The 20,711-nt window shown below is 37.7% G+C and overlaps 1 protein-coding gene across 1 annotated transcript in view; it reads right to left on the bottom strand.

Moving 5' to 3' along the window:
• Positions 1–20,711, bottom strand: part of DMXL1 (Dmx-like 1) — a 280,448-nt gene that overhangs the window by 151,096 nt on the left and 108,641 nt on the right. Inside the window, exons 6-9 of the mRNA XM_006873194.1 lie at positions 17,990–18,056; positions 14,890–15,068; positions 6,643–6,832; positions 5,287–5,455 (exon numbers count right to left, since the gene is read on the bottom strand). Of these exons, the coding sequence (XP_006873256.1) occupies positions 5,287–5,455; positions 6,643–6,832; positions 14,890–15,068; positions 17,990–18,056 (605 nt within the window). The remainder of the gene's footprint in view (positions 1–5,286; positions 5,456–6,642; positions 6,833–14,889; positions 15,069–17,989; positions 18,057–20,711) is intronic.

The following is a 20,711-nucleotide window of genomic DNA, read 5'->3' as shown; positions in this document are numbered from 1 at the left end:
TTTCAGAGTCTCTTCTGACATCCACTTTGGTCTTTTCTTTCTTTCTTGTCTTCTCAATGACCCTTTGCTTTCTTTCTATGTGATGTTCTTGATGTCATCCCAGAACTCTTCTGGTCTTTGGTTTTTAGTATCTAATGTATCAAACTGTAAATTGAGGTGGGAGATCTGTAAATTGAGGTGGGAGATCTGTAAATTGAGGTGGGAGATATCCATGGTCATATTTTGGCTTTTGTGTACTTATTTTGATTTGCATATGAGCAATTGATGGTCTGTTCCACAATCTGCCCCTGGCCTTGCTTTGGCTGATGATATGGAGAGCTTTTCTACCATCTCTTTTCACTATGCAGTTAAGTTGATTTCTGTATATTCCATCTGGTGATGTCTGTGTGCAGTCATCTTTCATGTTTTTTTATAAAAGGTATTTGCAATGAAGAAGTCATTGGTCTTAGAAAAATCTATCATACAGTCTCCAGCATTGTTTCTATCACCATATTTTCTAACTACTGATCATTCCTCTTTGCTTGCAACCTTTGTATTCCAATTGCCAGTAATGCATCTTGATTACATGTTCTATCAATTTCAGACTGAAGACGTTGGTATAATTCTTCAATTTCATCATCTCTGGATTTAGTGGTTGCTGTATAAATTTGAAAATAGTGGTATGAATTGGTCTTCCTTGTAGGCGTATGGATATTGTCCTATCACAGAGAGTGTTGCACTTCATGACTGATCTTAATATGTTCTTTTTGATGATGAATATGATGTCATTCCTTTTCAATCTGTCATTCATGGCATCGCAAACGTTACTGTCATATTCAAAATGGCCAATACCAATCCATTTCAGCTCACTTATACCTAGGATATTATTAGTGAAATGATGTGATCCATTTTATTTTTGACAATTTTCAATTTTCCTAGATTCATACTTCATACATTTCATGTTCTAATTATTCATGGATAATTACAGCTTTTTCTCTTCATTTTGAGTTGTGCCCCATCAGTAAATAAAGGTCCCAATAGCTTTATTCCATTCGTGTCATCATGGTCAATTCTACTTTAAGGATGCAGCTATTCCCCAGTCATATCTGGAGTGCATTCCAACCTGAGGGGCTCATTTACCAAAACAATATCTGATCTATATATTCTGATGCTCATCATGTTTCAATATTCAATAATCTGGTTCTGACAATGTTCCACTGCTATTCATAAAGTTTTCTGTATCTAAATATTCGGAGCTATTCTACCTCTCCTTCTTCCTAATCTGTCTTTGTCTGGAAGTTCAGCTGAGACCTGTCTACTGTGGATGATCCCACTGGTATTGAAAATACCTATGGCATAGCTCCCAGAATAACAACAACACACAAGTCACTACAGTATGACAAACTAAGAGATGAGTAGTGGAGGACTCAACATAGCTGCTAATAATTTTACGTCTTTAGTCTACATGTATTAGTTCCCTTTAGGGAATTACCATCTAGAGAAAGGTTTTAGTGTTTTCCTTATTGGAAGCTTGTTAAGGAGATGATATACTTTAACTTGGGGTTCTTTTTTTAGTAATCCTTCAGCCTTTCCTATTAAAGTAGAGAATTCAAGCTTTCTTTATTCCATAATATTGTCTTCTACTAAGCAGAAGTCTTCAAAAATTATTCTATTGACTTAATAGCTATCTCTTGAGTAAGGCCCCATTGTTGTTGTTGTTAAGTGCTGATGAGTCAATTCTGACTCATAGCTACATAGTTTGAAAGAGCAGCTGTTGGTTTTGAACTGCCAACTTTTTTTTTTTAACTTTTTATTGTGAATTATATGATCGTTTTCATGGATGAAGATAAGCTTTATATTCATCCTATCGTATTTCGTTTCATTGCAATGATTACAATCCCCTCCATGCATCATCAAACAACCAAAGGGTACATCTGCAAGCCCACCCCTCAGTCATCAGTACACAGCCCCTCTCCTCCCTGAGTCCAGAGTCCGCAGCCGTTCCATCGCTTCACGTCATCATCTCTGCCTCCATCTCTGGCATCACTGCTTCTCTGGCTAGGGTCCCGCACTCTGCTCCTCTCCCTTGATAGTCCCAGGGACCTCCGCTCCTGGACTGCAAAGTCAACCACTCCCCTCCTTTTGCTACATCTACCTTCACAGTCAGTCCTGATAGCAGTTTCCAACCTTCCAGTCCTGATAGCACATTTCCAACCTTCACAGTCAGTCCTGATAGCAGTTATTCACTATTGTGCCACATGAGTGCTATCCCCACCTCCTTTCATCAGCCCCACCCAGACAGATTGGATACTACTCAGTGGAGATTCTACCTTCCTCCGCACCCTCCGCCCTCTGGATCTAGGCAACCTCTTGAAAGCTTGTATACTAGTCACTTCTTGCCTTTGTAGTCCCCTTGTTTTGGGTAGCCAATGTCTAAGTTGCCTATCCCTGTCTAACCCTGTGTACTGAGGGGGTGGGAATGATCCTCACTGTAAAGATTTGTTCCCTCTTTTGAGCTACTGTATCCATAGGTATGGGTCAAGTTCATGAAATTGTATCAAATTACTGGTTTTTCCTCTTCTTTCTTCTTCCAGTTGAGTTCTGATCATCCAGCCATTAAACCCAGGTCAAATGGGTATTATCAGCAAGTGTGGGTGTTGTCGTGTATCATCCCTCACTTCTTATCAGCTGGACACTCCATTCTCCTCTCTAGTCCTCTGTGGCTATGTCACTGACTCTGGGCCCAGGAGGCCCCCGGTCTTGCCATACTGTTGGCCACCCAGGTCTCAACCCGGGTTCACAAGAGTCTATTGAACGTGGTCAGACTTAGCTCACAACTTCATTGCTGTTTTTCCCTCACTTCCCCTTATCGGTGACCAACATGGTCATGAACTGCCAACTTTTTGGTACGCAGTCCCGTGTTTATTCTATAACACCACACCAGAAACCCATATCTATCTCCTTACTATTTTTTTTTTTTTTAGAGAGGTGATGATCTTGCCAAACCCAATTTAACTCTTTTTAAAGGAAAGTCCAATTTTAGATTTTTGATTTTTTAACTTTTCTTGGTTGATGAAATCTTTTAGAAATAGGACTGTTATCAAATCAAACAAAAACTAAAAATTCGTAAACATCCTTCATTTCTACCACAGTATTATTAACACTTGAGTTACTGGAGTATTTTCTGTTAGATAAATTTCAAGTAACTAATGGACCATATTTGTTGCTATGTCTCCTTGAAGTATCCAAGACTATAAATTCAGTATGCTGTATGGAAACAGGTTAGGTTTAAGAGTATTGAAAAACACACATGAACTTATGTATAGTGGCTATCTTTTAGGGATAGGGACTAGAATGGACTTCTCCTTTTCAATTTCACTATAGATGAAATTTGTCATATACAAATACAGTTTTTCTTTTTCTTTTGCCAAGTATTATTTCAGGAGTATACTTTAAAGGCCCCAATTTTGACTATAGTTCTTTATACTCACAGAAAATAGTTCCTTAAAAAGATGGGCACTTAAACTATCAATTTTAAAAATAAACCCAAAGATTTTAGTTCTTTCAGTTTGTCTTATACTATGTAACTTGACTACAGAGATGTTTCTTAATTTTTCCAATCACAACTTAAAAGTATTTGTCCTAACCTAAAAATGTTTCCAAAGATTAAACACTAAACACACTGGCTTTAGCATAGTGGCTACGAATCAGGCTGCTAACCTCAAGGTCAGAAGTATGAAATTACCAGCCATTTTACAGGAGAAAGATGAGGCTTTCTGCTCTTGTATAAATTTACAGCCTCAGAAACCCTATACAGGGTTGTGCTGACTCAAAACCTACTCCACAACACACCACCACCACCACTAAACAATAATTATGAAACAGAAATTCTACAGTGTTAACCAGAAAGTATTGTTACAAAATCATAGAAACCTTTACAAAACATCAAAATGTGATGCTACTGTTGCTCAATATATTCTCCATCTACAACTATATAGTTCTGAACACAGTATTTTACCTCACCATCTCCTGGTGTGGCACTGTCGACTGTGTTAATGCATTGGACTGCAAGGTCAGTATGAACCACAAGGTTAGCGGTTCAAGCTCATCAGCCCATCCTTGGGAAACTGATACCAGGTTGCTATCAATCAGAATTGACTTGAAAGGCACTTAACAACAATCCCTCCCAAAGAATTCTGGGCTCTTCAATTTACATAATGATTTACACAGATGTCTTGGCATCCTCAAATTGTGTTCCTTTTTAAATGTTCTTTGAGTTTGGGGAACAAATAGAAGACTGATGGGACAAGATGATCAGGGCTGTAGGGTAGACAGGGTAAGGTTTTCCCCTAAATTCTCATAGGCTTTGCTGCCATTGAGTCAATTCTGACTCATAACAGTTCAAAATGACCTTTGCAGTCCTATAGCACCTACACCAGAAGTCCTGGATAACCCTTGCTTCACGTCAAATAAAGTGCAGCAGGTGCATTTTTATGATGGAAAATAATTCCTTGGCATTAGTTGTTCACCAAGCATCGTTTTCAGTTTTTGTTTTAGCTTCTTTTAATAAGCCCATATGATTTCCCTTTGTCCTTTTAGAAAATATATCATGATTATCTCTTTGGAATTGCAAAAAACCGTAACCATAAGCTTTTGAGCTAACCTCTTGTATTTAACTGGCCCAAAAGATCCACTCAGAAATTAGTGCTTTGATTGAACCTTGCACTTTGGATTTTATTAGAAAACCCCAGGCTTATCCAGAGTTACAATTTGTTCCATAAATCATCTTCATTAGTTTTGATCTTGCTTAAAAACTGATGGAAAGATCAACTCTTTGAGCTAGCTGACTTTTATATAACACTCTTTATTTTAGTATCCCATTTTTAAAGGCATTTTTAGGAGACTAAGATAAGTGTATTACCAAAATAACTAATCTATAGCCATTCACTAATTGCAGAGACATGTTTAAACATGTTTTGTTTGGAATAAACTTGTGCATGTAAGCACCAGAACCCTGATAGCAAAACTTTTTCATTTTCCTTCATGTATTAAGTCTTAGCTAAAATTTAAATGTTTGAGTGAAATAATAATGAACAGCTTGATGATTTGTTAAGATGTTAAAACTACTGGCTAAACCACTGCCTTAAAAAACAAAGCACTGTGTAACCAGTGAGGTGGAGATAATGAAAAGTTTGTTTAAAAAGTCACTCACAATTTCTTACTTATACAAAAACTCAAAATGTAACTTATTTGTTACAAATCAGTCTACTGAATTCTAAAAACATATTCCGAACAGTGCTTTATTACCTGTGGCTGGGTTGATGCTGGCAGCAATATGAAAATGGCAAAGTGCATTGGCTTGCAATGGGGTGTTCCTGTGAACATGATGTGGATCCTGCTGATGAGGCAGGTAGCCGGTATGTGCTACAAGTGCAAGTGATCTTCTTCGACCTCTACGAAAATGTCTCAAATTAACCTGGGTGAATAAAAAAAAGTAAAACCACTGCCAATATTGCTATAAATCATATATGCATAGACTACATAATAACTGTTAAATGTCACATATATTGTTGTTGTTAAGTGCCGTCCAGTTGGTTCTGACTCATAGTGATCCTGTGTAGGGTTTCTTAGGAGAAACTGGTGGGCTTGAAATGCCAACCCTATGGTTGACAGTCCACTGCTGATCCTATAGCGTCACATGAGGAGTCCTGTGACTTCTGAAAGAGCTTTAAAAAGCTCCATCATCAAATGATCTTATAAATATATTAAAGTATTTTTAAGAATTTCTGTACAGCAAAATTTTACACAACAAATTTTTGTACAGCAAATAAGTTAGGAGTTATTCTCTAGGTTTCAAATTTGATCTTGCCTATCCATCTCTTAACCTTAACATAACACTCTGTAATTGAATTTTATTTGGCTTATTTTCTTATAATTACTTTTCTGAAGTTAAAAACTAGGGGGAAAAGGTATACAATAGATATGTTTGTGGGAACGATGTCTCTACATATACTGTTTTCATTTTACAGGCTACTTGACCATAAAACACTGAAAAGTATCACCAGCATGTATTAGGAATGATATTTTATAATTTACAAAGCATATTTTCATTTGATCTGATATGAAGACAGTACAAGTATTATTATTCTCATCTTTTTTATGAGAAAACAGTTTATAAAGAACCCAAGGTCACCTGGCAAAGCTAAAAGTAGAACAAATGGCTTCTTTCAGGTATTATCACACAAAGCCATTCTATCAGTTGCCAAGTAACACACAATATGTATTTAGTTCTATTTTAAGCCGATACTATACAAATGGGAAAAACAGCTGTTCTATAGTCATACAAACATTCAAAGATAAATCATAATTGGATCACTTGCAATTTTCAATAGCAATAAAACAAAATAATAGGAATCTGTATTATTATTCTATCTTCAACTCTGCAGAATTAGAAGTAGTTTTGTGTATTGGTCAAAGTTTTTGTTAATATTTTAAAAATAAAACAACTTAAAAATTCCTGAAAATGGTTTTCCTGAGATATATTTATTCTTTAGAATCAGCTATATGGCATTGTATATTAATTACAATTGTTGCTTATTAAAAAGACTATCTACAAAAGGTTTATAAGACATATAGGAAATAATATCTAATAAAAACACTCACTTCTAAAGCATTTTGAACTCGTTCTTTACTGGAAGCATTTCTCTTGAAGTTATTTGGTAAATTAATTGGTTCAGTCCAATGGTTGCAGTCACCTCCATATAGCAAACAATCATTTGGTAAAAATGTCTCCACCCAAAGACGACAAACGTTATCTTTGCAGCAAGTCAACAGTACATTACAGACAGAAGCCCTAAAGAATAGAAAGATTTGAGGCAGAAATACAAACTTTACATAGTAAAAGAAATTCTAAAATTCTACAATGTTTCTATAATTTTTTAAATGCCCACCAGTTAAGTAACAAAGAAGAAAATGTCTATGTACAAATATTAGCACTATTAGTCAGGACAACTGCAATTAAATGGATGTTTGACTTTATCCCAGCAATGTTTGCCAACCTTTCTTTTCTATCTAGAATTTAGTAGTTCTTGTTTTAATAATCCAATTTTCTTAGGAAGACAAGTAAAAAAGTAATGCTACAAAATAATAGAAAACTTCATTTAACAGAACATATTAAAATATTGTTTCTCAATGTATTCTCCATGTAGGTCTATATATTTCTGAAAGCTGATGTTTCTCTCAAGAACTCTGTGCTCTTCCATTTACACTACTTCAAAATGTTATAGCATCCTCAAGGGACTCAAATCATGTTCCTTTGAAATATTGAGTTTGGGGACGAAAAACAAGTTTGAAAAGGGCAGGATCAGAGCTGTAGTGTAGATGGGGTAAGGTTTACCAGTGAAATTCTCACAGGACAGAACTTGCCACCCTCAAAGAAAGAGCAGATGCATGGTCATGATGGACAAAATTTCTTGGCTCAATTTTCTGTTTACCTCACCAATGCAGTTTTTAATTTTCTTAAAACTTGATTATAACTAGCCCCCGTGGTTGTCCTGTATCTTTTAAGAAACAATCAATATTACTCTTTGGAACTATCTGAGGTGACCTCTCTGCTTTGAATTTAACAGGCCTAGCAGATTACCTTTGACACCACCATTTTCACTGGACTTTTTTTTTTTTTTTTAAGACCATAGAAGAATTGATGCATTTGAGTTATTTGAAGGTTTTGGTTTTTTCTCTCTCTCTTTTTTGAAAGTATTTTAACAAGACTTCTTGTTGTTTGGTGCCATCAAGTAGGTACTGACTCATAGTGACACAATGCACAACAGAACGAAACACTTCCCGGTCCTGGGCCAACCTCACAACTGTTGCCACACTTGAGCACACTGATGCTGCCACATTGCCAATCCATCTCACTGAGGGTCTTTCTCCGTTTCTCCTAGCCTCCACCTTAACAAACATGACACCCTCTCCAGCGACAGGTCCATCCTGGCCTCCAAGGAGGATTCTGGCTGTACTTCTTCCAATACAGATCTGTTTGTCCTTTAGGCAGCCCATGGTACTTTCAATTTTCTCCTCCAACACCATAACTCAAATGCATCAATTTTTCTAGTCTTCCTTATTCACTATTCAGCTTTCACATGCATATGAGACTATTGAAAATACCATGGCTAAAAAAAAAAAAGCTAAAGAGGATAGAGAGAAACTCTGTTAACTGATGATATGTGGAGGGGATTATAAGTATGGTAAAACAATACAACCCTGTTGCCCACCTTTCTTAATTTTAAACCATTTAGTGTTCCCATGTTCTGTTAGAATAACTGCCTCTTGGTCCATGTACAGATTCCTCATGAGCACAATTAAGTGTTCAGGAATACTCATACTTTGCAATGTTGTCCATAGCTTGTCATGATCCACACAATTAAAAGCCTTTACACACTCAATAAATCACAGATAAACATCTTTCTGGTATTCTCTGCTTTCAGCCAAGATCCATCAGACATCAGTAATGATATCCCTCGTTCCATGTCCTCTTCTCAATCTGGCTTGAGCCTCTCGAAGTTCTCTGTTAATGTATGCTTGCAGCCGTTTCTGTATTACCTTTAATAAAACTTTACTAGCATGGCATATCAAATATATTGTCTGATGAAATCCACATTCCGTTGGGACACTGCTCTTCGGAATGGGCACAAATATGGATCTCTTCCAATCAGTTGACCAGATAGCTGTCTTCCAAATTTCTTGGCAGAGATGAGTGAGTACCTCCAGTGCTGCCTCATTTTCTTGAAAAATTTCAATTTTTTAAAAAAAATGTTTTATTGTGAATTGTGTGATAATCTACATGGGAGAACATCAGCTCTACATTCATTCCATCATCCATCATTTCGTTGGCATAGTTATCATCCTGTCCATGCATCCTCACCCAACCAAGGGTGTACCCTATAAACCTGCACCCCCCTCACACCACAGTCCTCAGCCCCTTTCCATCTCCTGATCCCGAGCCCCCAGCCCACCATGTCTTGACGTTGTCTTCTCTGCCTCCATCCCAGGCCTCACTGCCTCTCTGGGTAGGATTCCGCTCTTCGCTCTTCTCCATCGATGGTCCCAGGGTCCTCTGCTCCTAGACTGATAAATCAATCACTCCTCTCTTTGTTACAAAATGTCCATCTTTAGATTTCCAACCCTCTCAATCAGTCCTGATAACAATTATTCACCATTGCATCACAAGAGATCCATCTATATTTCATTTCATCAGCCCTTCCTGGACAGGCTGGACACCACTCACTGGAGACTCCACCTCCCTACATGCCCTCTGGATCTAGGTTCCCTCTTGAAAGCTTGTAAGCCAGTCACTTCTTGCCTTTGTATCCCTCCCATTTTGGGTAGCCAATGTCCAAGATGCCCATCCCTGTCTACCCTTTGTGTGGAGGGGGTGGGTATAGTTCTTGCAGCAGGGACTTGTTTCCTCTTTTGAGCTACTGCATTTATAGGTGTAGGTCATGTTTATCGAAATGTATCAGATGACACTTTTTTCCCTCTTCTTTCTTCTTAGGGTTGAGCTCTGTTTATCCAGTCATTGAAGTCCAATCAAATGGGCAACATCAGCAAGTGTGGGTGTTCTTACGTCTGTCCGGCCTCTTTTTATCAGCTGGCCGCCCTCCTCTCCACTCTGGACCTCTGTGGAAAAATTTCAATTTTTATTCCATTAATTCCTGGAGCCTTATTCTTTGCCAATTCCTTCAATGCGCCTTGGACTTCTTCCTTCAGTATCGGTGGCTCTTGATCATATGCTACCTCTTGAAATGGTTAAGCATCGACCATTTCCTTTGGTGCTGTCCTTGTGTATTCCTTCTATCTTCTTTTGATGCTTTCTGCATCATTCAATAATTTGCCCAGAAAATCCTTCAATAATGAAATTTGAGGCTTGAATTCTTTCTTCAGTTCCTGAGCTTAAGAAATGCTGAGCATGTTCTTCCCTTTTGGTTTTCTGACTCCACATCTTTGCACATTTCGCTGTAATATTTTATTTTGTCTTATCGAGCTGACCTTTGAAAATTTCTGTTTAGCTCTTGTACCTTCTCATTACTTCCATTTGCTTTATTTATCATCTCTATGCTGGACAGTAAGTTTCAGTGTCTCTTCTGACTCACAAACCATCACAGTATGAAAAACTGACAGACAAGTGGTGGCTAACCAGATTAAGACAAGTATATTACTGAAAGACCTTGTCTTCAGTCATCTTCAGTCATCTACTGATCACAGAGACATGTTTAAACTTGTTTTGTCTGTAATAAACTCATACATGTATAAACTAGAACTGTAGTAACAAATACTTGCTGACTTTCCTCATATACACATACATACATACAAATATAGATATGACTAAAATCAAGCCATATTCCCTCTGATAGTAAGCAAGGTAAAAACTGTATCTTTCAATTATAAAATGTTCAAACCTTCCTTTCAGTTATCAGCCCAGCTCTAAACTAATATACTCCAAGACTGTTTCATTTTACTTCCTGTAAAGACACCTGCACAGTGGTTACTATAGTAACTACTCACTCCACTATACTTTCCTCTAGTATAAGACAATAAAGTCTAAGAACAGAAAATATACTATAAAGTACACATTAACAACCTCCCTTTTTACTCATCCTTGGCTTTCAGCAAATAACCTTTTTTGCATCCACAAATAAAAACAAAATCAAATACTACTATATCAATTAACCCCATAAATATCAACAGCCAAAAGGCTGAAAGTCTATTGTGACAGTTAAGGTTTTGTGTCAACTTGACTGGATCAAGATTCTCAGGGGTCTGGCAGTTGAGATGTAGCTATCCCCTCATGATATGATTTAATACGATAAATCAGTAGGAAAATTAGGGGTGGGATTTTTGTTGTTTAGTGCCATTGAGTCAGTTCTAACACATAGAGACCCTGTATAGAGATTTTGAAGAGCAGCTGGTGGATTTGAAATACTGACTTCACTTTGTGGCTAGCGGTCCAGTGCTTATCCTACAGCATCACAACAGGATACACTACCCTTAATCCTACCACCACCCTGATCCCCAGTGTTTGGCATGCAATACCTTTTATCTTACTAGAGATAAATAGAGAGAAACTTGAGCAAACAAAGAGGAACCTACTACTACCAAGACAGAAGAGCCAGGAGTGGACTGCATCTTTTGAACCTGGGGTCCCAGTAATGTGAAGGTCCTAGACCCTGGGGAAAATTGATGCCAAGATGTATGGAGATTTCCACAAGGAATTCTGGACTTACAGATGCTGAAAGAAGACAAGGACCTTTCCCTAGCACCCACAGGAAAAAGCCTTCCCCAAGAGCTGACACTCTGAATTTGGACTGTTAGCCCTCTAAAATTGAGAGGATACATTTCTGGTTGTTAAAGTCATCCACTTGTAGTACTTCTGTTATAACAGCATTAGATAACTGAGACACCTATTAACAAAGAATGTCTTCAATAGGGTAACTCAGGAAGTTTAGAAAAAGAAGTCAAAATATCCTGAAGTAAGGTACTTCTTCAAACTTACCTGATTAAAAATATTAAGTAGGTAAATCAGTAAGTTAGGAAAAGAAAAAGAAAAAAATATCTACAGTAGCCACTTAGTTTTTTAAAAAAGTCAACAAGTAGCAGAGAAGACACTGCAGAACAGCATACTTTGACTTGGCTGCTCTTCTCTCCAGCCTCCCTTCTCATTTCTCTCTCTCACTCATTTCTCTCCATCTCCACTTCCCCCTTTCTCAGTCCACTCAGCTGCCTTAGTCCCTCTTTTCACTTCCTCTGGTTTCCCTCCCTCAGTCTCCTCCCCTCATTCTCTGCATCTCAACCTCTCCTCAAATCCCCTACCCTTTCTCTTCCTGTTGTTGTTGTTAAGTGCCTTCAAGTCAATTCTGACCCATAGTGACCCTGGTGTAGGGTTTCCGAGGAGCAGCTGATGAGCTTGAACCGCCAACCTTGCAATTCAATTGACTTCGCAGTCTGGCCCATTAACCCACAGCGCCACACCAGGACTCTTCTCTCTCCCTAGCACCCCTCAAACTTCTTTCTTCTCCAAATTTGCCTTTCTCTATTTCCCCATCCTAATACCTCTCCCTCCCTCCTCTTCAAACAGAGCAGGGTACATTTTCCTCTCTCCATTTTTCTCCTCCCTTCTATTTCTTTTTCTACCTTTAGTTTTCTTCCTTTTTCTACCGGATTCTCCCTTGCTACCTTTCTTTCTACCCTTCCTTTTCACTACCCTATTTCCCTTCCCTCTTTCCTCCTTTTCCTCCCTCCACACCTCTTCTTTTTTTCCTTTCCCTCTATGTTCTCCTAGGACCCTTTCCTAGCCTCCCTTCCTCTCTGTCTCTCTAGTACATTCACTTATACACAGACAATAACAATGCTATTAAGTAGTAAACAAACAGAAAGAAAATACATCAAAGGGTAAAAGAATATGGAAAAGTTCCAGGTTCATAGTGCTAATTAATAGACGGTAGGATGAAAAGGCTTATAAAGGAATAGCAGAAGGTAGGACACTAAAGATCTATACAGAGTGCAATCAGAAGAGATGTAACTGAAGCAAGGGCAATAAAGCAAGTAAGAAAGGTGCACACCTCAGAAGCATGAAGGCAATTTTGACTCTGGAGTAAGGGTGGACTCAGGTGACTCTTCTTAGGATATCATGCCTCACACATAGTTAAAGTCCAAAACAAAAACCAAACCCATGGAGTTGATTCCAACTCATAGTGACCCTACAAGACACAATAAAACTACTCTATGGTTCTGAGACTTCAAATCTTTTGGGAGCAAACAATCTCATCTTTCTCTTGTCGAAAGGCTTGTGCGTTTGTACTGCCAACCTTGCAATTAGCAGTCCAACACTTAATCCATTATGATACCAGGGAACCTTAATCAGTGAATAGTTAGTAAGTAATATGAGCAGTGCATGAAGAAAATACGATCTCCAATTTGTTTGAGGCATCTTACTCTCCTATGAACTCCTGGTGTGGCATTATAGGATCAGCACTGCACTATGAACCACAAGGTCGGCAGTTTAAACCCACCAGCTGCTCCTGGGAAACCTTATCCTATACAGGGTAGCTATGAGTCAGAACTGACTCAACGACACTTAACAACAACTCTCCTTTCAATGACACATCATACTCATGTATAGGCAAAAAAGGTATAACCTTACATAAAGCAGCTAAGTACATGCTGGGTAAGTACTCACAACACCTGTCATACCTTGATTAACAATAGGCTAAGGTAGTTTTGAAACTAGATTATCTAGAACTCTTGGGGCTCTTTAAAGGAAATGAGCAAGTCCCTCAACCTGTCCCGCATTAAAAATGTATTATTACAAAAATTTCCCCATTCTTCTAGCTGAATCCAACAATTCCCTTGTATATAAAATTAGCCATTTAATTGAACAACTTAATTGTATGGGAAAAACAAAGCACATTTTGTCCAGTAAAGATGATGTATCAGAGCAATGATCTTTGATGTGATCTCTGTCTTTCTCATGAGAAAAGACTGTGTTTTCCTCTATATGCCTGGCAGGCAGCCTGTAAACAACAACAAAACTGTAAATAGGGAGACTGGCCAATTCTTAAATGACACGGATCTTACAGTAAAATTCTGGAGACTTCTACAAGATGTCATAACTAACCAATAGGAAAGTTCCCTATGATGCAAAATTTAATTTAGATAACATATACATGAGCAGAAAATAAAAACAAAGCTGGTGTCCCTTATTGCTTTTATTATGCATCTGTAATGGCCCAGTTTTAAGCATCTGCTTCTGCCTTCACTCACTCTGCTGCAACTGAGTGAACTAGGTCAGAAGCAGATGTGACACAGAATATGTCCTAAGCCTTTTTTTCAGTATTTTGGTGGCTGGAGTATATGTAAATAAAAACACTTGGACATAAAACTAGAAACCAGATTCACCCAAAGACTCTGACACGTTTTCCTAAAACCATTACTGTTGCTAGAATATGTCCTACTCCTGTGCTTGGTAGGGAATGGAAGCTTGGGTGGAAAGAATGGTAAACTACTGCACTAGAAAATAGCTAAAAAAAAATCTAGGTGTTCTCTGCTGGTTCAGAAGAGCAAAAATAGTCAGCAAATGATCCAGGTATAAAAGATCAACCTAAAATGTCTCAAGTGATAAAACTCTTAAAACACTGAAAAGATAAGAGAAAAATAGTACTGCTCACATGTATGCCAAACAGAAAATGGCCACACAAAACATAAAGAAGTTTCTACTTATATTTTAGTGATAATATGTCTCCATAACTTACTTAAATACAGGAAGAAGTTCAGTGTGATATTAAGTTTTTCAAGGAACATAGGAAAGAAAAGAAGTACTGAGGTGTGTAGATTTGTGTTTGTGTTAATGTATACGTTTAACCTAATTGCTAGTTCAGGGCATAATATGGGTGTTAACCCATTCTCTTTTCCTCAAAGATTTTGCATGCAGTAAAATAAATGTTTTAGGCTTTTTGATACATCTTCTCAAAAATAGTTTAAAAAAAAAAAAAAAGAATCAAGAGGAGACTAGAAGTTTTAAGATGCAAGAGAAAAATGTGATAAAAAGTCCATGCTAACAATTTGGAAAGTAATGAATGATAAAAGAATTGGATGTAAAACATAAAGAAGAAGATGCAGAACTCCAATGCTTAGAGAGATCTGATATGAAGGTTAATAATCTTGGTTTAAACCCAATTTACATGGCTACATGGCTTACATTTTACAATTTGATTATAGTAAATTCATGGCGAGACGACTGTCAGTCAGGGGGTTATCTTACTTACTCAAATACAAAGACAGGGTAAGAAGCTATTAACTATGTACTTTGTAAGTGAGAAAAGTAGTCAAAATAACAGTGATCACTAATCCACTAACCTAGGCATATATTTGCTTGTCTTACGCCAGGAAAATCCATTTACAGCTCGAGGATGGGCCAGATATACAAATGAAAAGTCAATTTCCCCTTGGGATTGTTTCTCTGAACTTGTATCTGGAGAGGTTACAGCTGTCCGCCAGTTTTCTACATTATACCATACCTTTAAAAGACAGTCATCCTAAGGGAGAAAAACAGAAAAACATCAAAATAAAAGTAACGAGAATCAAATTCAGACTAGAATCAAATTATAGTTAAGTAACAAAAGTAGTATCTTTCTCCCCAGTCACATAAATTTAGGAATGGGAAGGGGGTTAGGCATAGGTAATTGATAAGGAAAATCTAATTCCCATACTTTTCTATTTTTGCTGTTTTTTTTAGGTACCAGTGAATTGGTTCCAACTCATAGCGACCATATGCAAAACAAAACTAACACTGCCCAGATATGCACCACTCTCACAAATGTTGCTATGTTTGAGTCCACTGTTGCTGACTTTGTGTCAATTTTATTAGCTTTCCAGCACTGTGCTTTGAGAACTTATGTGTTTAAATGTGTGTATCTTGCAACAATTGGCAGTACACACACACACACACACAAAAACTTGCTAGACACCATATACTCTGTGAGTGGAATCATTCAAGAAGAACTCTCAAAAACTGAAACCAGCGTTCATTTTCCCATTTAGCCAAATGCCATATAAGAAAATACTACCAGCACCAGCAGACTTAAAAACCCAAACCCATTGCCTTCAAGTCAATTCTGACTCATAGCAACCCTATAGGCCAGTGTAGAAAGTACCCCAATGCTTCGTCTTCCTCCCACGGAGAGGCTGGTGGGTTCAAACTGCCAAACTTTCAGTTAGCTGTCAAGCTATTAATTATTGTAGGAAAAAAGAAGGGGGATAGTTTTCATGAATTACCATCAGTTAACAAACCGAAAAAAAAAATGTTGAAGATTATAACTCCTTAATAACTGAGGCGCTCTGGTGGCATGATGGTTAGGCAATTAGTTGTTAACCAAAAGCTTAGTGGTTTGAACCTACTCTGTGGCTCCATAGAAGAAAGAGACAGCAATGTGCTTCTTTAAAAATTATCAAGCTAACGCGATGGAGCAGTTCTACTCTGTCACATGAGATTGCTATGAGTCGGAATTGATTTGTTGGCATCCAACAATAGTCAATAACCACCAACAGAGCAGTTACCATGGATTAAATTCGGACTCATGGTAACCTCATGTGTTGAAGAGTAGAACTGCATTACATAGGGCTTTCTAAGTTGTGATGCAGATCATCAGGCCTTGCTTCTGGGTGGGTTTGAGGTACCTTTTGGTTAGTAGTCAAGCAGTTAACCATTTACACTACTCAAGGATTCCTAGCTTGCTAGCAGTACATAAAACATTTTAAGTACAAACAAATTTATACCTCTTAATTAGGAAATAAGGCGCTCTGGTAGCACAGTGGTTACGAATAGGGTTGTGAACCTTAAGGTCAGCAGTTCAAAACTACCAGCAGTTCTGTGGGAGAAAGATGAGGCTTTCTGCTCCCGTAAAGATTTACAGCCTCAGAAACACTGTACAGGGTTGCTATGAGTTGGAACCAACACCACGGCATATAACCACCATCACCACCAATTAGGAAATAAGGGGAAAACAAGGAAGAAGAGAATGAACCAGGAGCTACTCTTTACTATAAAGTCAATCAGGAAAAAAACAGCTCTAAACTCTCCTCAGAAAATCTCACTGATGTTTTAGGGTATCTTGGCGGTGGTGGTGTGCCATGGAGTCAGATCCGACTCATGAAAATCTTTACAGGAGCAGAAAGTCTCATCTTTTTCCTGTGGAACAGCTGGTAGTTTAGAATTATTGACCTTGAAGTTAGCAGCCTGACTTGTACCCACTATGCAACTAGAGCTCCTTTAAAGTACCTTACACTAAGTTTTCAGAAGGCTTTGAGCCATAAGAACAATAGTTTCAGACTATTAGTGGTTCACAGGGGAGTCCTGGTGTGGCACTATAGGATAAGCACTCAACAGCAAAGTCAGTTTGAATGACGGTGGTTCAAATGAATGAACTGATCCTTGGAAACCCTATACAGGATTACTATGAGTCAGAACCGACTCGATGACAATGAACAAGTGGTTTACTGGAGTCCTGGTGTGATACTGCAGTATAAACACAGGACCACAAGGTTAGTTTGAACTGCAGGATTGGTGGATCAAATCCACTAGCCCCTCCCTGGAAACCCTATACAAGGTTGCTAACAGGCAGAACTGACTCCATGGCACTTAAAAACAACATGTGGTTCACTAACTAATCTGTGAATTAAAAACATAAAAAGTAATTTCAAACACATAGATTGTTCTGAAAACAGGTATTGCCAAAGTAAGCATATTAAGAAATTACTACAGTCAACCACATCTATCAATTAAAAGGCAATTTGTAGCTGTTGTTATGTGCAGTCAAGTTGGTCCCCCACTCATATTGACCCTGTATAGGGTTTCTGAGGCTGATAATCTTTGACGGAGCAGAAAGCCTCATATTTGTCCCAAAGAGCAACTGGTGGTTCGCAGTCCAGTGATTATACTACAATACAACTAGTTAAGAGTAGTAATAGTTTGCTGCTGTTAATTGTCACTGAGTCAGTTCTGACTCACAGCAACCCTGTATAGGGTTTCTGAGGAAGGACTGGTGGGTTTGAACCACCATTCTTGTAACTCAAACCGACCTTGCAGTCCAGTGCTCTATCTTACAGTACAACACCAGGATTCCAGTTAACAGTTTATTGGTTATTTATTACTGTGCCAGTCATTTTATATGTATTACATAATTAAATTCTATGATCAATGAATTATTTGTGAAGCCGGTGTTATTATCCTCATTTTAAACACGAGAAAACAAAGGCTCAAAAATATTAAATAACTTATGCAAGATAACACATACTAGCTCATTTATTACCTTTTAACATCATAATATTTAGCTAAATTTGTTATATTTTTAAAAGGAAATATTTTTAATTTAAGTAAAGGAATGAAACTAAGTTAATATATTTAAAGTTTCAAAGTAAAACAAAAACGCAATCTGTTAATAGCACTTTCATAATTTACCTTCCCAGCAGTTGCAAAAAATTCTCCATCTGGTGAAAATTTCATTAAATGTACTTGGGAAGCAGTTCTGAAAATTAAAGAATAATTTTCAAAGAAAATTAATTAACTGAATGCAGTGTTAGTTTTCCTGTACTTCAGATATTGCTTCAAACAGAAACTTTTATAACAACACATTTCACACATACTTTATAGACATTTTAGAAATGAATAAATTAAGATAAACTTTAAACTTAAAAGTATCCATGCTTAAGAATCCATGCAAGGAATGACTTGTTAAAATGTTTAAAGTCCATGACAAGAGTCAAAGCTCTTGTACCCTTAGATCTTAGAAACTGAACCTAATTTTTAAGAATATAGCTATCTAATTTCTAAAAGCTCTACATACCTATCTTCCAACATACACTTTCAAGGAAAATGAGACAATAATTTCAAATACACTATTCCTTAGAGTACCATTTTCCCAATTAAAGACTATACATGGGTTAATAGATAGATGGCTTGCCCATCACTCCTCTGTTATTTTGTCACTGTGGTGACTTGCATGTTGCTGTAATGGTGGAAGCTATACCAGTGGTATTCTGAATGCAGCAAGGTCACTCAATGTGGACAGATTTCAGCAGAGCTTCCAGACTGACAGACAAGATGAAGACCCTCAGGTTGGAAAGCATTCAAAATATGAGTGGGAAAGAGCTGTCTCCTTAATGTAGAATTCACCATGATGACATAAATGAAGTAAAGCCTTTGGAATCTTCATTTACTGATGTGGAACTCAAAATGTAGAGAAATAGCTATGAACTTCTATTAATAAATGACTGTGGAATATGCAAACTATGAATCTAGGAAAACTGGAAGTTGCTAAAAAAGAAATGGAACACACAAACACAGATATCCCTAGGCATTACTGAGCTAAAATGGACTATATTAGCTATTTTGAACCTGACATCATATGGTTTACTAAACAAGGAATGACAAATTGAAGAGGAATGGTATTCATATTCATACGCATTTCAAAGAGAGGTAACCCAATAAAATACAGAAATCACTGGACAATATTAATTCTCTATTCAAGTTAAAATTTTGCTAAAAATAATTCAAAAATGGCTGAAACAGTACACTGACAAAGAACTGCCAGAGTTAAAAGTTGGATTCTGATGAGGATGTAGAAAGAGGAATATCATTGCTGATATCAGAGAGATCTTGGCTGAAAGCAAAGAACACCAAAGAGATGTGTACCTGTACTTTATTAACTATGCAATGGAAAACATTGTGGAGAATGAGTATTCCCTTACAATATATTATGCTCTTGAGAAAGGTGTCCATAGACCAAGAGGCAGTTGTTTAAACAGAACAATAGAACACCGAATGGTTCAAAGTTTGAAATGTGTGCTCCAGGGCTGTACTCTTTCACCATACTTACTTAATCTGTAAACTGAGCACATAATCTGAGAAACCGGATTATATGAAAAAGACTGTGACATCAGAATTGGAGGAAGGCTCATCAATCTGCAATATGCAGGTGATACAACTTTGCTTGCTGGAAGTGAAGAGGACTTAATATACTTACTGATGATGATAAAAAAACAACAACAAACAAACCACTTCGGTATGGGTTGTACCTCAGTGTAAAGAAAAAACAAAAATCTTCATCTCTGGACCAATAAACAACATCAAGATAAATGGAGAAAAGATTGAAGTGGTCAAAGACTTTATTTTGCTTGGATCCACCATCAACACTCATGGAAGCAGCAATCAAGAAATCAAACTGTATTACACTAGGCAAATATGCCACACAAGACCTCTTTAAAATGTTCAGTAGCAAAGATGTCAGTTTGAGTACTAAGTTGTGCCTGACCCAAGCCATGGTATATTCCAGAATCTCGTATACATGTGAAACTTGGACAATGACTAAGGAAGACTGTAGAAGTATTGATGCCTTTGAGATATGGTGTTGCAGGAGAGTACTAAAAGTACCATGGACTTCCAAAAGAACACACAATTCTGTGTTGTTAGAAGTACAGCCAGAATGCTCCTTAGAAGCCAGGATGCAGCATGTCCAGACTTCATCTCTTATACTTTGGACATATTATCAGGAGGGAGTAGTCCCTACAGAAAAACAGCATGTTTGTTAAACTGGATGGTCAGTGAAAAAGAAGGACCTCCCCCCTCGCCACACACACACACATGATGGACTGGCACAGTGGTAGCAGCAATGAGCTCAACTGTACCAAAGATTATGAGTTTGGTGCAGGACCAGGCAGTGTTTTATTCTGTTGTGCATAAGGTCGCTATGAGTCGGTGCCAATTTGATGGCACCTAACGACAACAACGAGCGAGAACTTTGAGCAGCAGCGAGAACGTCGAGCAGCAGCGAGAACTTCGAGCAGCAGTGAGACGTGTAGTGAGGAGCTCCAACAACAACAACACGGAATACTGGGCCAAGAGGACTCAAGAGATGGTGTTGGAACTCTATAATAAATATAAAGGTATGTTTGGAGGTTTGGAGGGTTTATAGCTGGGGAATTTGCAGGAGAATCCAGAAATCCATTATTTTCTGATCCAAGACACTCAGCTGTTCCAGGAGCCGCCATCTTGGGAAAGCTTATCTTGATTGTACCAGGATTAATAGGATTAGGAGAGAACATCTTGATTGTATCTTGATTATATCAGGATTGTATCAAGATTGACAATGAAAGTTAAAGAGACAGTATAGACATAAAACCAA

The sequence above is a fragment of the Chrysochloris asiatica genome, unplaced genomic scaffold (genome assembly GCF_000296735.1).
Source record: "Chrysochloris asiatica unplaced genomic scaffold, ChrAsi1.0 scaffold00228, whole genome shotgun sequence".
NCBI classification, from domain to species: Eukaryota; Metazoa; Chordata; class Mammalia; order Afrosoricida; family Chrysochloridae; genus Chrysochloris; species Chrysochloris asiatica.
This window is presented reverse-complemented; position numbering and strand designations above follow the sequence as displayed.